Below are 17014 nucleotides of genomic sequence, written 5' to 3'. Positions count from 1 at the left end.
ACCATAGAATACATCATTAGTTTTTGATGTGCCGATCCACGACCCATTGTTTTCATATAACACCCAGTGCTCCATGCAGTACATGCCCTCCTTAATACCCGTCACCGGGCTAACCAATCTCCCCTCCCCCCTCCTATCTAAAACCCTGTTTGTTTCTCAGAGTCCATAGTCACTCATGGTTCATCTCTCCCTCCGATTTCCGTCCCTTCATTTTTCCCTTCCTTCTCCTAATGTCCTCCATGCTATTCCTTATGTTCCACGAATAAGTGAAACCATATGATTATTGACTTTCTCTGCTTGACTTATTTCATTTAGCATAATCTCCTCCAGTCCCATCCATGTCGATGTAAAAGTTGGGTATTCATCCTTTCTGATGGCTGAGTAATATTCCATTGTATTTATGGACCACATCTTCTTTATCCATTCATCTGTTGAAGGGCATCTCAGCTCTTTCCACAGTTTGGCTATTGCAGACATTGCTGCTATGAACATTAGGGTGCATATGGCCCTTCTTTTCACTACATCTGTGTCTTTGGGGTAAATACCCAGTAGTGCAATTGCTGGGTCATAGGGTAGCTCTATTTTTAATTTTTTGAGGCACCTCCACACTGTTTTCCAAAGTGGCTGTACCAACTTGCATTCCCACCAACAGTGTAAGAGGGTTCCCCTTTCTCCACAACCTCTCCAACATTTGTTGTTTCTCTCCCTGTCCATTTTTGCCATTCTAACTGGTGTAAGGTGGTATCTCAATGTGGTTTTGATTTGAATTTCCCTGATGGCTAATAATGATGAACATTTTTTCATGTGTCTGTTAGCCATTTGTATGTCTTCTTTGGAGAAGTGTCGGTTTTTGACTTGATTATTTGTTTTTTGGGTGTTGAGTTTGAGAAGTTCTTTATAGATCTTGGATACCAGCCCTTTATCTGTAGTGTCGCTTGCAAATATCTTCTCCCATTCCGTGGGTTGCCTCTTTGTTTTGTTGACTGTTTCCTTTGCTGTGCAGAAGCTTTTTATCTTGATGAAGTCCCAAAAGTTCATTTTTGCTTTTGTTTCACTAGCCTTTGGAGATGTATCTTGAAAGAAGTTGCTGTGGCCGATGTCAAAGAGGTTACTGCCTGTGTTCTCCTCTAGGATTTTGATGGATTCCTATCTCACATTGAGGTCTTTCATCCATTTTGAGTTTATCTTTGTGAATGGTGTTAGAGAATGGTCGAGTTTCATTCTTCTGCATGTGGCTGTCCAATTTTCCCAGCACCATTTATTGAAGAGACTGTCTTTTTTCCATTGCATGTTTTTTCCTGCTTTGTCGAAGATTATTTGACCATAGAGTTGAGGGTCCATATCTGGGTTCTCTATTCCATTCCATTGGTCTATATGTCTGTTTTTGTGCCAGTACCATGCTGTCTTGGTGATCACAGCTTTGTAATATAGCTTGAAATCGGGCAACGTGATGCCCCCAGCTTTGTTTTTCTTTTTCAACATTTCCTTGGTGATTCAGGGTCTTTTCTGATTCCATACAAATTTTAGGATTGTTTGTTCCAGCACTTTGAAAAATGTCATTGGAATTTTGATCGGGATGGCATTGACGGTATAGATTGCTCTGGGTAGCATAGACATTTTAACAATGTTTATTCTTCCGATCCATGAGCATGGAATATTTTTCCATCTTTTTGTGTCTTCTTCAATTTCTTTCATGCGTGTTCTGTAGTTCCTAGAGTATAGATCCTTTACCTCTTTGGTTAGGTTTATTCCGAGGTATCTATGGTTTTTGGTGCTATTGTAAAGGGAATCGTTTCTCTAATTTCTCTTTCTACAGTTGCGTTGTTAGTGTATAAGAAAGCAACTGATTTCTGTGCATTTATTTTGTATCCTGCCACATTACTGAATTGCTGGATGAGTTCTAGTAATTTGGGGGTGGAGTCTTTTGGATTTTCCACATAAAGTATCATGTTGTCTGCGAAAAGAGAGAGTTTGACTTCTTCATTGCCAATTTGAATACCTTTTATTTCTTTTTGTTGTCTGATTGCGGTTGCTAGGACTTCTAGTACTATGTTGAACAATAGTGGCGAGAGTGGGCATCCTTGACGTGTTCCTGATCTTAAGGGAAAGGCTCTCAGCTTTCCCCATTGAGGATGATATTCACTGTGGGTTTTTCATAGATGGATTTTATGAACTTGAGGAATGTTCCCTCTATCCCTCTACTCTGAAGAGTTTTAATCAGGAAAGGATGTTGTATTTTGTCAAATGCTTTTTCTGCATCAATTGAGAGGACCATATGGTTCTTCTCCCTCCTCTGATTAATGTGTTCTATCACACTGAATGATTTCCGAATGTTGAACCACCCTTGCATCCCGGGGATAAATCCCACTTGGTCGTGGTGGATGATCCTTTTAATGTATTGTTGGATCCTATTAGCTAGGATTTTGTTGAGGATTTTGGAATCCATATTCATCAGGGATATTGGTCTGAAATTCTCCTTTTTGATGGGGTCTTTGCTTTGTTTGGGGATTAAGGTAATGCTGGCCTCATAGAATGAGTTTGGAAGTTTTCCTTCTGTTTCTATTTGTTGAAACAGCTTCAGTAGAATAGGTATTATTTCTTCTTTGAATGTTTGGTAGAATTCTCCAGGGAATCCATCAGGCCCTGGACTCTTGTTTTTTGGGAGGTTTTTGATCACTGCTTCAATCTTGTTACTGGTTATTGGCCTATTCAGGTTGTCAATTTCTTCCTGTTTCAGTCTTGGCAGCTTATAGGTTTCCAGGAAGGCCTCCATTTCATCCAGATTGCTCAGTTTATTGGCATATAGTTGTTGATAATAATTTCTAATAATTGTTTCTATTTCCTTGGTGTTAGTCGTGATCTCTCCCCTTTCATTCATAATTTTATTAATTTGGGTGCTTTCTCTTTTCTTTTGCATAAGTCTGGCCAGTGGTTTATCGATCTTATTAATTCTTTCAAAGAACCAGCTTCTAGTTTCGTTGATCTGATCTACTGTGTTTTTGGTTTCTAATTCATTGATCTCTGCTCTAATTTTAATTATTTCTCTTCTAATGCGTGGCTCAGGCATCGTTTGTTGCTTTTTCTCTAGTTCTTTAAGGTGTAGAGTTAGTTGGTGAATTCAGAATTTTTCTATTTTTTTGAGTGAGGCTTGGATGGGTATGAATTTCCCCCTTAGGACCGCCTTTGCAGTATCCCATAGGTTTTGGACCGATGTGTTTTCGTTCTCATTGATTTCCATGAATTGTTTAAGTTCTTCTTTGATTTCCTGGTTGACCCAAACATTCTTGAGCAGAGTGGTCTTTAGCTTCCAAGTGTTTGAATTTCTTCCAAATTTTTTCTTGTGATTGAGTTCCAGTTTTAAAGCATTACCGTCTGAGAATTTGCAGGGAATAATCTCAGTCTTTTGGTATCGGTTGAGACCTATTTGTGACCCAGTATGTGGTCTATTCTGGAGAAAGCTTCATGTGTGCTCGAGAAGAATGAGTATTCTGTTGTTTTAGGGTGGAATGTTCTGTAAATATCTATGAGGTCCATCTTGTCCAATGTATCATTCAAAGCTCTTGTTTCCTTGTTGATTTTCTGCTTAGATGATCTGTCCGTTGCTGAGAGTGGAGTATTGAGGTCTCCTACAATTAACATATTGTTATCAATAGGACTCTTTATTTTGGTTAACAGTTGGCTTATGTAGATGGCTGCTCCTATTTTGGGGGCATAGATATTTACAATTGTTAGATCTTCTTGTTGGATAGACCCTTTAAGAATGATATAGTGTCCTTCTGTGTCTCTAATTACAGACTTTAGTTTAAAATCTAATTTGTCTGATATAAGAACTGATACCCTAGCTTTCTTTTGAGGTCCGCTGGCATGGAAGGTGGATCTCCATCCCTTCACTTTCAGTCTGGATGTATCTTTAGGTTCAAAATGAGTCTCTTGTAGGCAGCATATGGAAGAGTCCTGTCTTTTTATCCAATCTGCAACCCTGTGCCGTTTTATGGGAGCGTTTAGGCCATTCACGTTGAGAGTGATTATTGAAAGATATGAATTAATTGTCATCATGTTGCCTGTGAAGACGTTGTTTTTATAGATTGACCCTGTAAATTTCTGTTGTATATGACTCTTAGGGTCTTTCTCCTTTTATAGAACCCCCCCTTAATATTTTTTGCAGGGCCGGCTTAGTGGTCACGTATTCTTTCAGTTTCTGCCGGTCGTGGAAGCTCTGCATCTCTCCATCCATTCTAAATGACAGCCTTGCTGGATAAAGTATTCTTGGCTGCATGTTCTTCTCATTTAGTACCCTGAATATGTCTTGCCAGGCCTTTCTGGCTTGCCAGGTCTCTGTGGATAGGTCTGACGTTATTCTGATATTCCTCCCTCTGTACGTAAGGAATCTCTTCCCCCTAACTGCCCTTAAGATGGTTTCCTTGGTTCTAAGATTTGCAAGTTTTACTATTACATGCCGGGGTGTTGGCCTCTTTTCGTTGATCTTGGGAGGGGTCCTCTCTGCCTCTAGGACACGAATATTTGTTTCATTCCCCAGATTAGGGAAGTTCTCAGCTACGATTTGCTCAAATACATCTTCTAGTCCTCTCTCTCTCTCCACTCCCTCCAGGATTCCAATTATTCTGACATTGGAACGCTTCATGGTGTCACTTATTTCTCTGATTCTATTTTCATGGATTCTGAGTTGTTTTTCCCTGGCCTCCTCTTTTCCCTTTTTATCTATTATATTGTCTTCCAGGTCGCTTATTCATTCTTCTGCCTCACTTACCCTAGCTCTTCGATTATCTAGATTGGATTGGATCTCATTGATAGCATTTTTAAGTTCTGCCAATTCAGCTTTCATTTCTGCCCTTAGAGACTCTATGTTGCCATTAATTGATTTCTCCATTCTAGCCATTGTCTTCACAATTGCTAGCCTGAATTCCATCTCCCACATCTTGGTTATATCTGCATTCATTTGTAAATCTGCAGCATAAGTCATAATCTCTGAGTCTTTTCTATTTTGGGGGTTCCTCCTCCTAGTCATTCTGTTGATGGATGTTTGAAGGAATGTATAGAGTCCAAATTATTGACCAGAACCCAAGCAAGATGCGCCTGTTTTCTTGGGACCTTAGGGTTGCTGGCCTCTTGTTTTCCCAGCCTGTCTTCTGGGGGAGGGGCCTGCTGCGCTGTTACTCAGGCAACCCTGTTTGGGTGGAGTTGCCATGACCCCTGTGGCGGGGGATGGGCTCAGCAGGAATCAGTCTTTGGGGCTTTTGTTCTCTGGCGCCTTTCCCTGGCAGCTTTCCGCGTCTCTTCCGCGTCTCTTCTGCGAGTCAGAGCAGAAGAGACCGTTTCCAACCCTCTGCCTCAGAGCAGAGAGACCGCAGTCTGTTCTTCAATGAGCTCTCCAGGCCACACTGTCTCCATTTCTGTCCCTGCTGCTATAAACTGCAGCGGCCTGGGTTGTGCGCCCCTCCACAGCGCCCCCAGTCCTGCCTCCAGGTCGGGGCACGTCTCTGCCCTTTGTGCTTCTAAAACCACCAGCCGCTCCCAGTCCGCACGCGCGACCCCGCTGCTGTGGGTTTCTGCCCCCGGGGGCTGCCCTAAAGTCCTTCCCCCCCCCCCCCCCCCCCCGCTGCTGGTCTGTGAGTCTGTGCCCCGTCCCCAGCACGTGAGGCTGTCGCTCACCGGCAGTGTAGGGTCCCCATGGACAGGCTCCCTCCCGCTGCCGTTTATCCTCCGATATCTGCCCGCAGAATCATGGCTCCCCGCTTCATACCTCGAAACCAACCGCCTGCGATATTCTGTTTGTAAAGATCCAGATCTTCTTACATCTCAGGCTGGTTTCGTGGGTGCTCAGAATGGTCTGGTAGATATCCAGCTCAATTCCGGGGACCAGTTGAAATAGGGTCCCCTACTCCTCCGCCATCTTTTCTTCTCCAAGGTGTCGCAAGGCCACTTTTTAGAATATTCACTTAGATGTCTTTTGTTGGTAAACATTTTCTGGGTGGTTACCTCATGCCAAAAACTTTATTAAGTTCTGGGGATAAAATGAGAATGAGACCCAATTATCTGTTAGGTCATGTCAACTGAGGTCACACCTTCTGAATACTCGCTCCTTCTTGAAATAGGACATGTGGCTAGAACAACTCTCCTTACCTCCGCCTGCTTATACTTATGTATAAGTGCTACAAACACACACACACACTTGCACACACTCACCCCACCCCCCAATACATACTCGTGCTCCGCCCACCCCATCATGCACTCATGTATTTGTATGTACATGTATTTCTTCTATATTCTCAGCATATGGACAGACCTGCAAACCTCTGACATAATGTGGACCATATCAGACACAGCTTGGATACTGAACATCTTGAGTTCATTTCTGGAACCTTGGACAGCAGGAGCATGCACATTTATCCATCTCTTGCCAAAGTTTGACCCAGTAGTCATTCTAAAGGTAAGACAGGATCCAGTTTGCACCAGAAGGTCAGAGGTAGCCCAAGGTTTGCACACTCCAGTTTATTTCAGTTTCTTTTCAATTCAGCAAATATTTACTAACTCTTGCCACATGGATGGACAGTATTTGGTAAGTAAGATGGAAATAGTCCCTGCCCTCCTTGAGCTCCTGGTCCAGGAAAGGAGAGAGACCCATATACAGATAAAAGGAATATATTTAGGAGGCAGTTATCATTGGCCATTCGTTCACTCAAAACATTTAATGGGCTCTTGCTTTGGTGTTGAGTATCAGATTTTTTCCTGTGGAACTTAATGGGACAGCCATTAAATAAAATCTACATGTTACATGACCCTGGAGGAACAAAGCAATGGAAATGGGTTTATTTTGCTTGAAAATGCACACCCTGTGTTGGATTCTACAACATAGATGGGGAGTTGGGCCATTGATGTCCTGGGGCCTCCAGGTCTCTGAAGCAGTTGATGGTCCACTCAGACTTCTGTTTGGCTGGCAACAGAGACCCTGGGAGCAAACTGAGGCATGGTTGGCATACTTAAAGGTCAAAAGGTCAGGCATGGTCTGGATCCTCTCAAGAGATTCTCTTCAGATGGTTCCATCATTCTCTGTTTTAAACAAATTTAAACAGAGCAAGTGCCTTCTTCTGAAAAGGATTTGAAGTGGCTTTTATTAAATGACACAAGTGGAAAACAGCAACATGAAAACAGATGTAAAATTGTAAAGCATATTAGGAAAATATAGGGTGGAGATGTCAGTGGGTTGGGAGTAAGGAGAAGTATAGCAAATAAGTAGCCGATTGTTTGTTGGGCTTCCTGTAAGGCAAAGCAATAAGGGAAATGAGAAAATTTTCATCACTTATACCAGTTCATCATGAACACTCAGAGGAGGGACACCTGGGTGGCTCAGATGGTTAAGCGTCTGCGTTCGGCTCAGGTCATGATCCCCAGGGTCCTGGAATAGAGTCCCGCACTGGGCTCCTTGCTCAGCGGGGAGCCTGCTTCTCCCTCTGCCCCTCCCACTGCTTGTCCTCATGCTTGCGCTCTCTCTCTCTCTGACAAATAAATAAAATCGTTTTTTTTAAAAGGACACTCAGAGGAAATAATTGTGTGATGTGCTAATGTTAATCCTTTTTTTCTAGACATTTTTGCCTGAATCACTCTTTGTAATAAATTATGCACAAAGCAAAACATGGGATAGAGGTGGTGTTGCATCACAGTTAAAAGTATGGGCCAGAAATGCTGATTCCACTCCCTGCTGGTTGTATGACCTTGGGCAAATTATTTAACCCTCTGACTCACAGTTTTCCCTTCTTAAAATGTGGGTGTTAATATACACTCCATGAGGTTATCGTGAGAATTCAATGAGATAGCACAGGGCTGACAAGTATTCAGTACTACCTATTTTTAATAACACTTTTACTGAATTGTTTATAGGCACTTCTGACTTTTTTCTTTAAAATTTATTTATTTGAGAGAGAGAGAGCGTGTGTGTGTGGCCAGGGGGAGGGGCAAAGGGAGAGGGAGAGAAAGAATCCTCAAGCAGACTCCCTGCTGAGTATGGAGCCCAACGAGGGGCTGGATCTGAGGACCCTGAGATCATGACCCAAGCCAAGACCAAGAGTCGGCTGCTTAACTGACTGAGCTACCCAGATGCCCTGGTGCTTTTAACTTTTCAAAGCACGTTTATACCTGAATTATGTCGGAATTAATCTGTTAACAAAGCTAGTCCTGGAAGGTTAAGTGACTTAACCAAGACCATACGTCCAATTTGCAACACTGACTGAGCTCCTTCCCTTGGTGACTAGAGGTTTACATAATTCTAGAGGTGTGTTAATGGGGGCGAGTCTTTAAAGTGGCAGGAACAGTAAGCCAGGATTTGACAAAAATGTTCCAAATGAGTCCTGGACCCTTCTCTGTAATGATAGGTGGTTATTTCTTTGTTATTTTTGGCTTGAGGATTTGGCCTGAAATAGACAGAATAAAAAAGGTAAGATTTAAATCCAGAGACCAACTCCAGGGCCCATGCTTGCAACCACTGTGTATGCTGATAAGTTCAGCACCTAATCTGGTAGTTAGTGTCAGCCAGCTCTCTCCCTCTAGGTGCTGTCCAGCTACCCAATCAACAACATGGTAGGAGCACCCATCGTTTACCGGATGTTGGTACAACAGGATCTTTCTAGGTGATGGGGCTTTGGGGGTTGGTTTGAGCCTCCGGGTTTATTGGTCCATCCTCCTGCCTCCACCACATACACATATGCTCATCTCTCTGACCTGTTAAGCATGGGTTGCCCCATGAAGCCTACCTCATCATTAAAGTACCTGGAATCCTCTTTAGGCCTGGACAGAGTTTGGTTCCAGGGAGGCTCAGGGGGAACATTTACCTCCTTTCTCTCCTTCAGTTACAAGTTCCCGCATCTCCAGAACTGCTTCAGTGGAGGAGAGACCCTCCTTTCAGACACTTTGGAGAACTGGAGGGCCCAGACAGGACTGGACATCCGAGAACTCTATGGCCAGACAGAAACGGTACCTGCTCCTAGGGCAACCATGGGCTGGTGCACCCGGTGGGCTTCAAAAGGCTCTCTGATAATAAAAATATGAGCCACCACTTATTCATGCACTTATTCAATAAATATTTATTGAGCACCTGCTGTGGAATAGGTATTGACAATTGAATAGAAACGAAGTAGCCAGAGCTCCTCCTCTCCTGGACATTACATTCTAGTGGTATTGGGGGGCTGAGACGTAAACTAATAGATACATGACATGGCAGACAGTGAGATGTTCTATGGAGGAAAGTAAAGCAGGTGACATGAGGTGACGTGGGATGAGGGACTGGTATTTCCGATATGGTTGTCAGGAAAGTCCTCTGTAATGGGGTAACATTTTAGCAGAGACCCAAATTTATCAAGAATGTCAGACTCTGTCCTAAGCTGCTCAGACTAAAGTGAGGAATGGGAAGAAGAACGCACTAAGCCCCCCACCTTACCTGCTGAGATGTCTTCTTGGAACTCTTGGGGCCCCCTCTTGGGGCCCCCCAAAATTTACTTTGTACTGCTCTAAACTCTGCTGCTTTATCAAAACAACCTGAGGAATAGTTTCCCCAGCAAATTTTCCCCAGCAACCTTGCCTCTTACCTGTGACTCTCAGTACCTCTGGCCTCCTCTCCACTCTTTTATCCTACACCCCTCTACCGCTAATGGGTCCCTCTGGCAGGATTCCTGAGAGGGCTTATGGATGAGAGCACTGTGATGGGGAAGAACTTTGCAAATGTGGGTGAGGACAGTGGATGTGTGGCAAGGGCTTCTAGCCTTTCAGAAAAAGCCATGTTTAGGGAATGTTCCTTTAAACACCAGCATCTCTGTAGGATTCATTTTAGGATTCAAGCAGAACTAGCTCTCTTATGGGAAGTAATTTAATCCCATACAGTTTTAAAGGACTTTTGTGGTCTATGGACCCTTATTAAAGTATAGCTCCCTCAAAATAGATTAAAATGTGGCTGTCAGTTCCTTTTCCCTGGGTAGGGGTCAGTTGGAATGCTTTCTAAACAATGTAGTGCAACCCCCAGGGTGAGGGTTCCAGTAAAGTGGAGGAAGCCAGGAACAGGACTATGTTAAGATCTGCTCTGCTCTGCTAAATCTTTTTTTGTTTTTTTCTGTGACTGCTCCTGAGGTTTGCCAATCTGTCTACCAATCTTTTGCAGGGACTCACTTGCAGAGTTTCCAAGACCATGAAAATCAAACCTGGTTACCTGGGAACTGCTATTCCCCATTATGATGTGCAGGTTTGTTAGGGGCTCTAAGGAGGGAGGGAAAAATAGGGAATGCACTAATTTTTCAGGAATTTATTTATTACACTGTTCACTGAGGAAAAATCATGGAAATTAAAGATATTTAAATAATATTTAAAAAGGAAGGGTAATGATGAAAAGAAGGAAGGGAGGGAGGGAGGAAAGACGAAAGAAAATTAATCATATCCTTTTTTTTAATTATGTTATGTTAATCACCATACATCATTAGTTTTTGATGTAGTGTTCCATGATTCATTATTTGCGTATAACACCCAGTGCTCCGTGCAGAACGTGCCCTCTTTAATATCCATCACCAGGCTAACCCATCCTCCCACCCCCCTTCCCTCTAGAACCCTCAGTTTGTTTTTCAGAGTCCATCGTCTCTCATGGTTCATCTCCCCCTCTGATTCCCCCCCTTCATTCTTCCCCTCCTGCTATCTTCTTCTTCTTCTTCTTTTTTTTTTTAACATTTAATGTATTATTTGTTTCTGAGGTACAGATCTGATTCAACAGTCTTGCACAATTAACAGCGCTCACCATAGCACATACCCTCCCCAATGTCTATCACCCAGCCGCCCCATCCCTCCCAGCCCCCACCACTCCAGCAACCCTCAGTTTGTTTCCTGAGATTAAGAATTCCTCATATCAGTGAGGTCATATTATACATGTATTTCTCTGATTGACTTATTTCGCTCAGCATAACACCCTCCAGTTCCATCCATGTCATTGCAAATGGCAAGATTTCATTCCTTTTGATGGCTGCATAATATTCCATTGTATATATATACCACATCTTCTTTATCCGTTCATCTGTCGATGGACATCTTGGCTCTTTCCACAGTTTGGCTATTGTGGACATTGCTGCTATAAACATTGGGGTGCACATACCCCTTCGGATCCCTACATTTGTATCTTTGGGGTAAATACCCAGTAGTGCAATTGCTGGATCGTATGGTAGCTCTATTTCCAACTTTTTGAAGAACCTCCATACTGTTTTCCAGAGTGGCTGCACCAGCTTGCATTCCCACCAACAGTGTAGGAGGGTTCCCCTTTCCCCGCATTCCCGCCAACATCTGTCATTTCCTGACTTGTTAATTTCAGCCATTCTGACTGGTGTGAGGTGGTATCTCGTTGAGGTTTTGATTTGGATTTCCCTGATGCCAAGCAATGTTGAGCACTATTTCGTGTGTCTGTTGGCCATTTGGATGTCTTCTTTGGAAAAATGTCTGTTCATGTCTTCTGCCCATTTCTTGATTGGATCATTTGTTCTTTGGGTGTTGAGTTTCAGAAGTTCTTTATAGATTTTGGATACTAGCCCTTTATCTGATATGTCATTTGCAAATATCTTCTCCCATTCTGTCGGTTGTCTTTTGGTTTTGTTGACTGTTTCCTTTGCTTTGCAAAAGCTTTTTATCTTGATGAAGTCCCAATGTTCATTTTTGCCCTTGCTTCCCTTGCCTTTGGCGATGTTTCTAGGAAGAAGTTGCTGCGGCTGAGGTCGAAGAGGTTGCTGCCTGTGTTCTCCTTTAGGATTTTGATGGACTCCTGTCTCACATTGAGGTCTTTCAACCATTTTGAGTCTCTTTTTGTGTGTGGTGTAAGGAAATGGTCCAGTTTCATTCTTCTCCATGTGGCTGTCCAATTTTCCCAACACCATTTGTTGAAGAGACTTTTTTCCATTGGACATTCTTTCCTGCTTTGTCGAAGATAAGTTGACCATAGAGTTGAGGGTCCATTTCTGGGCTCTCTATTCTGTTCCATTGATCTGTGTGTCTGTTTTTGTGCTGGTACCATACTGTCTTGAGGATGACAGCTTTGTAATAGAGCTTGAAGTCTGGAATTGTGATGCCGCCAGCTTTTCTTTTCTTTTTCAACATTCCTCTGGCTATGCGGGGTCTCTTCTGGTTCCATACAAATTTTAGGATTATTTGTTCCATTTCTTCGAAAAAAGTGGATGGTATTTTGATGGGGATTGCATTGAATGTGTAGATTGCTCTAGGTAGCATTGACATCTTCACAATATTTGTTCTTCCAATCCATGAGCATGGAACATTTTTCCATTTCTTTGTGTCTTCCATTTCTTTGTGTCTTCAATTTCTTTCATGAGTATTTTATAGTTTTCTGAGTACAGATCCTTTGCCTCTTTGGTTAGATTTATTCCTAGGTATCTTATGGTTTTGGGTGCAATTGTAAATGGGATCGACTCCTTAATTTCTCTTTCTTCTGTCTTGTTGTTGGTGTATAGGAATGCCACTGATTTCTGTGCATTGATTTTATATCCTGCCACTTGACTGAATTCCTGTATGAGTTCTAGCAGTTTTGGGGTGGAGTCTTTTGGGTTTTCCACATAAAGTATCATATCATCTGCAAAGAGTGAGAGTTTGACTTCTTCTTTGCCGATTTGGATGCCTTTTATTTTCTTTTGTTGTCTGATTTCTGTGGCTAGGACTTCTAATACTATGTTGAATAGCAGTGGTGATAGTGGACATCCCTGCCGCGTTCCTGACCTTAGGGGGAAAGCTCTCAGTTTTTCCCCATTGAGAATGATATTCGCTGTGGGTTTTTCATAGATGGCTTTTATGATATTGAGGTATGTACCCTCTATCCCTATATTCTGAAGAGTTTTGATCAAGAAAGGATGCTGTACTTTGTCAAATGGTTTTTCTGCATCTATTGAGAGGATCATATGATTCTTGTTCTTTCTTTTATTAATGTATTGTATTCCATTGATTGATTTGCAGATGTTGAACCAATCTTGCAGCCCAGGGATAAATCCCACTTGGTCGTGGTGAATAATCCATTTAATGCACTGTTGGATCCTATTGGCTAGTATTTTGGTGCGAATTTTTGCATCCATGTTCATCAAGGATATTGGTCTGTAATTCTCCTTTTTAATGGGGTCTTTGTCTGGTTTGGGGATCAAGGTAATGATGGCCTCATAAAACGAGTTTGGAAGTTTTCCTTCCATTTCTATTTTTTGGAACAGTTTCAGAAGAATACATATTAATTCTTCTTTAAATGTTTGGTAGAATTCCCCTGGGAAGCCATCTGGCCCTGGCCTTTTGTTTGTTGGGAGATTTTTGATGACTGCTTCAATTTCCTTAGTGGTTATAGGTCTGTTCAGGTTTTCTATTTCTTCCTGGTTCAGTTTTGGTAGTTGATACATCTCTAGGAATGCATCCATTTCTTCCAGATTATCTAATTTGCTGGCATAGAGTTGCTCATAATATGTTCTTATAATTGTTTGTATTTCTTTGGTGTTGGTTGTGATCTCTCCTCTTTCATTCATGATTTTGTTGATTTGGGTCATTTCTCTTTTCTTTTTGATAAGTCTGGCCAGGGGTTTATCAATCTTGTTAATTCTTTCAAAGAACCAGCTCCTAGTTTCATTGATCTGTTTTACTATTCTTTTGGTTTCTATTTCATTGATTTCTGCTCTGATCTCTATTATTTCTCTTCTCCTGTTGGGTTTAGGCTTTATTTGCTGTTCTTTCTTCAGTTCCTTTAGATGTAGGGTTAGGTTGTGTATTTGAGACCTTTCTTGTTTCTTGAGAAAGGCTTGTATTGCTATATACTTTCCTCTTAGGACTGCCTTTGCTATATCCCAAAGATTTTGAATAGTTGTGTTTTCATTTCCATTGGTTTCCATGAATTTTTTTAATTCTTCTTTAATTTCCTGGTTGACCCATTCATTCTATAGTAGGATGCTCTTTAGCCTCTATGTACTTGAGTTCTTTCTGACTTTCCTCTTGTGATTGAGTTCTAGTTTCAAAGCATTGTGGTCTGAAAATATGCAGGGAATGATCCCAATCTTTTGGTACCGGTTGAGACCTGATTTGTGACCTAGGATGTGATCTATTCTGCAGAATGTTCCATGGACACTAGAGAAAAATGTGTATTCTGTTGGTTTGGGATGGAATGTTCTGAATATATCTGTGAAGTCCATTTGATCCAGTGTGTCATTTAAAGTCTTTATTTCCTTGTTGATCTTTTGCTTAGATGATCTGTCCATTTCAGTGAGGGGGGTGTTAAAGTCCCTCACTATTATTGTATTATTGTCGATGTGTTTCTGTGCTTTTGTTATTAAGTTCCTTATATAATTGGCTGCTCCCATGTTAGGGGCATAGATATTTAAATTGTTAGATCTTCTTGTTGGATAGACCCTTTAAGTAGGATATAGTGTCCTTCCTCATCTCTTATTACCGTCTTTGGTTTAAAATCTAATTTGTCTGATATAAGGATTGCCACCCCAGCTCTTTTTTGGTGTCCATTAGCATGGTAAATGGTTTTCCACCCCTTCACTTTCAATCTGGGGGTGTCTTTGGGTCTAAAATGAGTCTCTTGCAGACAGCATATCGATGGGTCTTGTTTTTTTATCCAATCTGATAGCCTGTGTCTTTTGATTGGGGCATTTAGCCCATTTACATTCAGGGTAACTATTGAAAGATACTAATTTAGTGCCATTGTATTGCCTGTAAGGTGACTGTTACTGTATATTGTCTGTGTTCCTTTCTGGTCTATGTTGCTTTTAGGGTCTCTCTTTGCTTAGAGAACCCCTTTCAATATTTCTTGTAGGGCTGGTTTTGTGTTTGCAAATTCCTTTAGTTTTTGTTTGTCCTGGAAGCTTTTTATCTCTCCTATTTTCAATGACAGCCTAGCTGGATATAGTATTCTTGGCTGCATATTTTTCTCATTTAGTGCTTTGAATATATCATGCCAGTCCTTTCTGGCCTGCCAGGTCTCTGTGGATAGGTCTGTTGCCAATCTAATGTTTCTACCATTGTAGGTTACATATCTCTTCCCCCGAGTTGCTTTCAGGATTTTCTCTTTGTCTCTGAGACTCATAAGTTTTACTATTAGATGTCAGGGTGTTGACCTATTTTTATTGTATTGTAGAGACCTAGATTTTGTGTATATTTTGGTCTGTTAGAAGAAAGATTTTGAGAGGGGTTCTCTGTGCCTCCTGGATTTTGATGCCTGTTTCCTTCCCCAAATTAGGGAAGGTCTCTGCTATAATTTGCTCCAATATACCTTCTGCTCCTCTCTCTCTTTCTTCTTCTTCTGAGATCCCAATTATTCTAATGTTGTTTCATCTTATGGTATCACTTATATCTAGAATTCTGCCCTCGTGATCCAGTAGTTGTTTATCTCTCTTTTTGTCAGCTTCTTTATTTTCCATCATTTGGTCTTCTATATCACTGATTCTGTCTTCTGCCTCATTTATCCTAGCAGTTAGCTCCCCCATATTTGATTGCACCTCATTAATAGCCTTTTTGATTTCAACTTGGTTAGATTTTATTTTTTATTTTTTTATTTTTTTTATTATTTTTTTAAATAGTAAATGTATTATTTTTATTAAAGTCTTTCAATGCCTAGAAACAATAAAGGGTACATTATAAATGTGGATACAAAATAAGTAGGTCAAAGCATCACTTGAAATAGAAAAGTTTGTATGTTATTTTTAAAAGTATATCAATGAAAAAAATGTAAATTTGTTAACTTTTAATGCCATTATATGTATTGTAAGAATGTAAAACTTTAAAATATTCTTATTTAAATTCTTAAATAACTACAGAATGACTAAATATGTTCAGGATCCTTTGGGTATAAAAATTAATTATTTAGAGTCACTTAGCAAGCCACATACATCAACTTGGTTAGATTTTAGTTCTTTTATTTCTCCAGAAAGGATTTCTCTAATAACTTCCATGCTTTTTTCAAGCCCAGCTAGTATCTTTAAAATCATTCTGAGCTCTAGTTCCGACATCGTACTAATGTCCGTATTGATTAGGTCCCTGGCAGTCGGTACTGCCTCTTGTTCTTTTTGTTGAGGTGACTTTTTCCGTCTTATCATTTTGTCCAGAGGAGAATAGATGAATGAGAGAACAAAATGCTAACCAGGGTAACAACGTCCCCAGAAAATATACACTAAACAAATCAGAAAAGACCTGAAACCGGGGGAAAAGAAAGGGAAAGAAAGAAAAAAGAAAAAGATAAAAACCATCTAAAACAAAACAAAAAAAAACAGAATATGATCAAATATGATCAGGCTGGTACACAGATCAGTGCCACACACTAGATTTTGTGTATATTTTGGTCTGTTAGAAGAAAGTGCCTCCCAAAATTTTAAAGACAGAAAAACTTATATATGTACAAAAATAAGGGTTAATACGATGAAGGGATGGAATATGACTATAAAGATGAAAATTATAAAAGATTTTATAAAAGGAATTGATAAGAAGTTGGTTGAAAAAAGAAAGAAGAGGATTTTAAAAAAAAAGCGGGGGAGAGAATGTGATCAGGCAGGAGACTAGAACAAAGCCATACACTAGAGATTTAGGGTATATTTTGATGTGTTACAAGAAACTGTATCTCAAAATTTTAAAGAGAGAACAACTTATATATATACCAAAAATAAGGGTAACTACTATGAAGGGATAGAATATGACTCTAAAAATGAGAAATAAAAAATATTTTTTAAAAAAAGGGATTGATAAGATGTTGGTTGAAAAAGGGAAAAAGAAAAATTCAAAAAAAAAAAAAGACAGTTAAAAAAAAATTAACTTTGAAAGACTAAAGAATCATGGTAAAAAAGCCATGAATTCTATGTGCAGTATTCCCCTAGCACTGGAGTTCTGCCATTCTCACTGATCGGTAAACCTGGTCTTGGCTGGCTGTTCTCGCTGATCTTCTGGGGGAGGGGCCTGTTGCCGTGGTTCCCAAATGTCTTTGCTGGAGGCGGAATTGCCTCGCCCTTGCTGGGTC

At 40.8% G+C, this 17014-nt stretch overlaps 1 protein-coding gene across 1 annotated transcript in view; it reads left to right on the top strand.

Annotated features, from left to right (window-relative positions):
* LOC118528415 (acyl-coenzyme A synthetase ACSM2B, mitochondrial) overlaps positions 1 to 17014 on the top strand; it is a 35843-nt gene that overhangs the window by 10626 nt on the left and 8203 nt on the right. Inside the window, exons 5-8 of the mRNA XM_036080826.2 lie at positions 6292 to 6448; positions 8563 to 8642; positions 8862 to 8985; positions 10163 to 10243. Coding sequence (XP_035936719.1) covers positions 6292 to 6448; positions 8563 to 8642; positions 8862 to 8985; positions 10163 to 10243 — 442 coding nt within the window. The remainder of the gene's footprint in view (positions 1 to 6291; positions 6449 to 8562; positions 8643 to 8861; positions 8986 to 10162; positions 10244 to 17014) is intronic.

Source organism: Halichoerus grypus, chromosome 6 (genome assembly GCF_964656455.1).
Source record: "Halichoerus grypus chromosome 6, mHalGry1.hap1.1, whole genome shotgun sequence".
Taxonomy (NCBI): domain Eukaryota; kingdom Metazoa; phylum Chordata; class Mammalia; order Carnivora; family Phocidae; genus Halichoerus; species Halichoerus grypus.
Note: the sequence above shows the minus strand (reverse complement) of the source record. Positions and strands in the feature narration are given on the sequence as shown.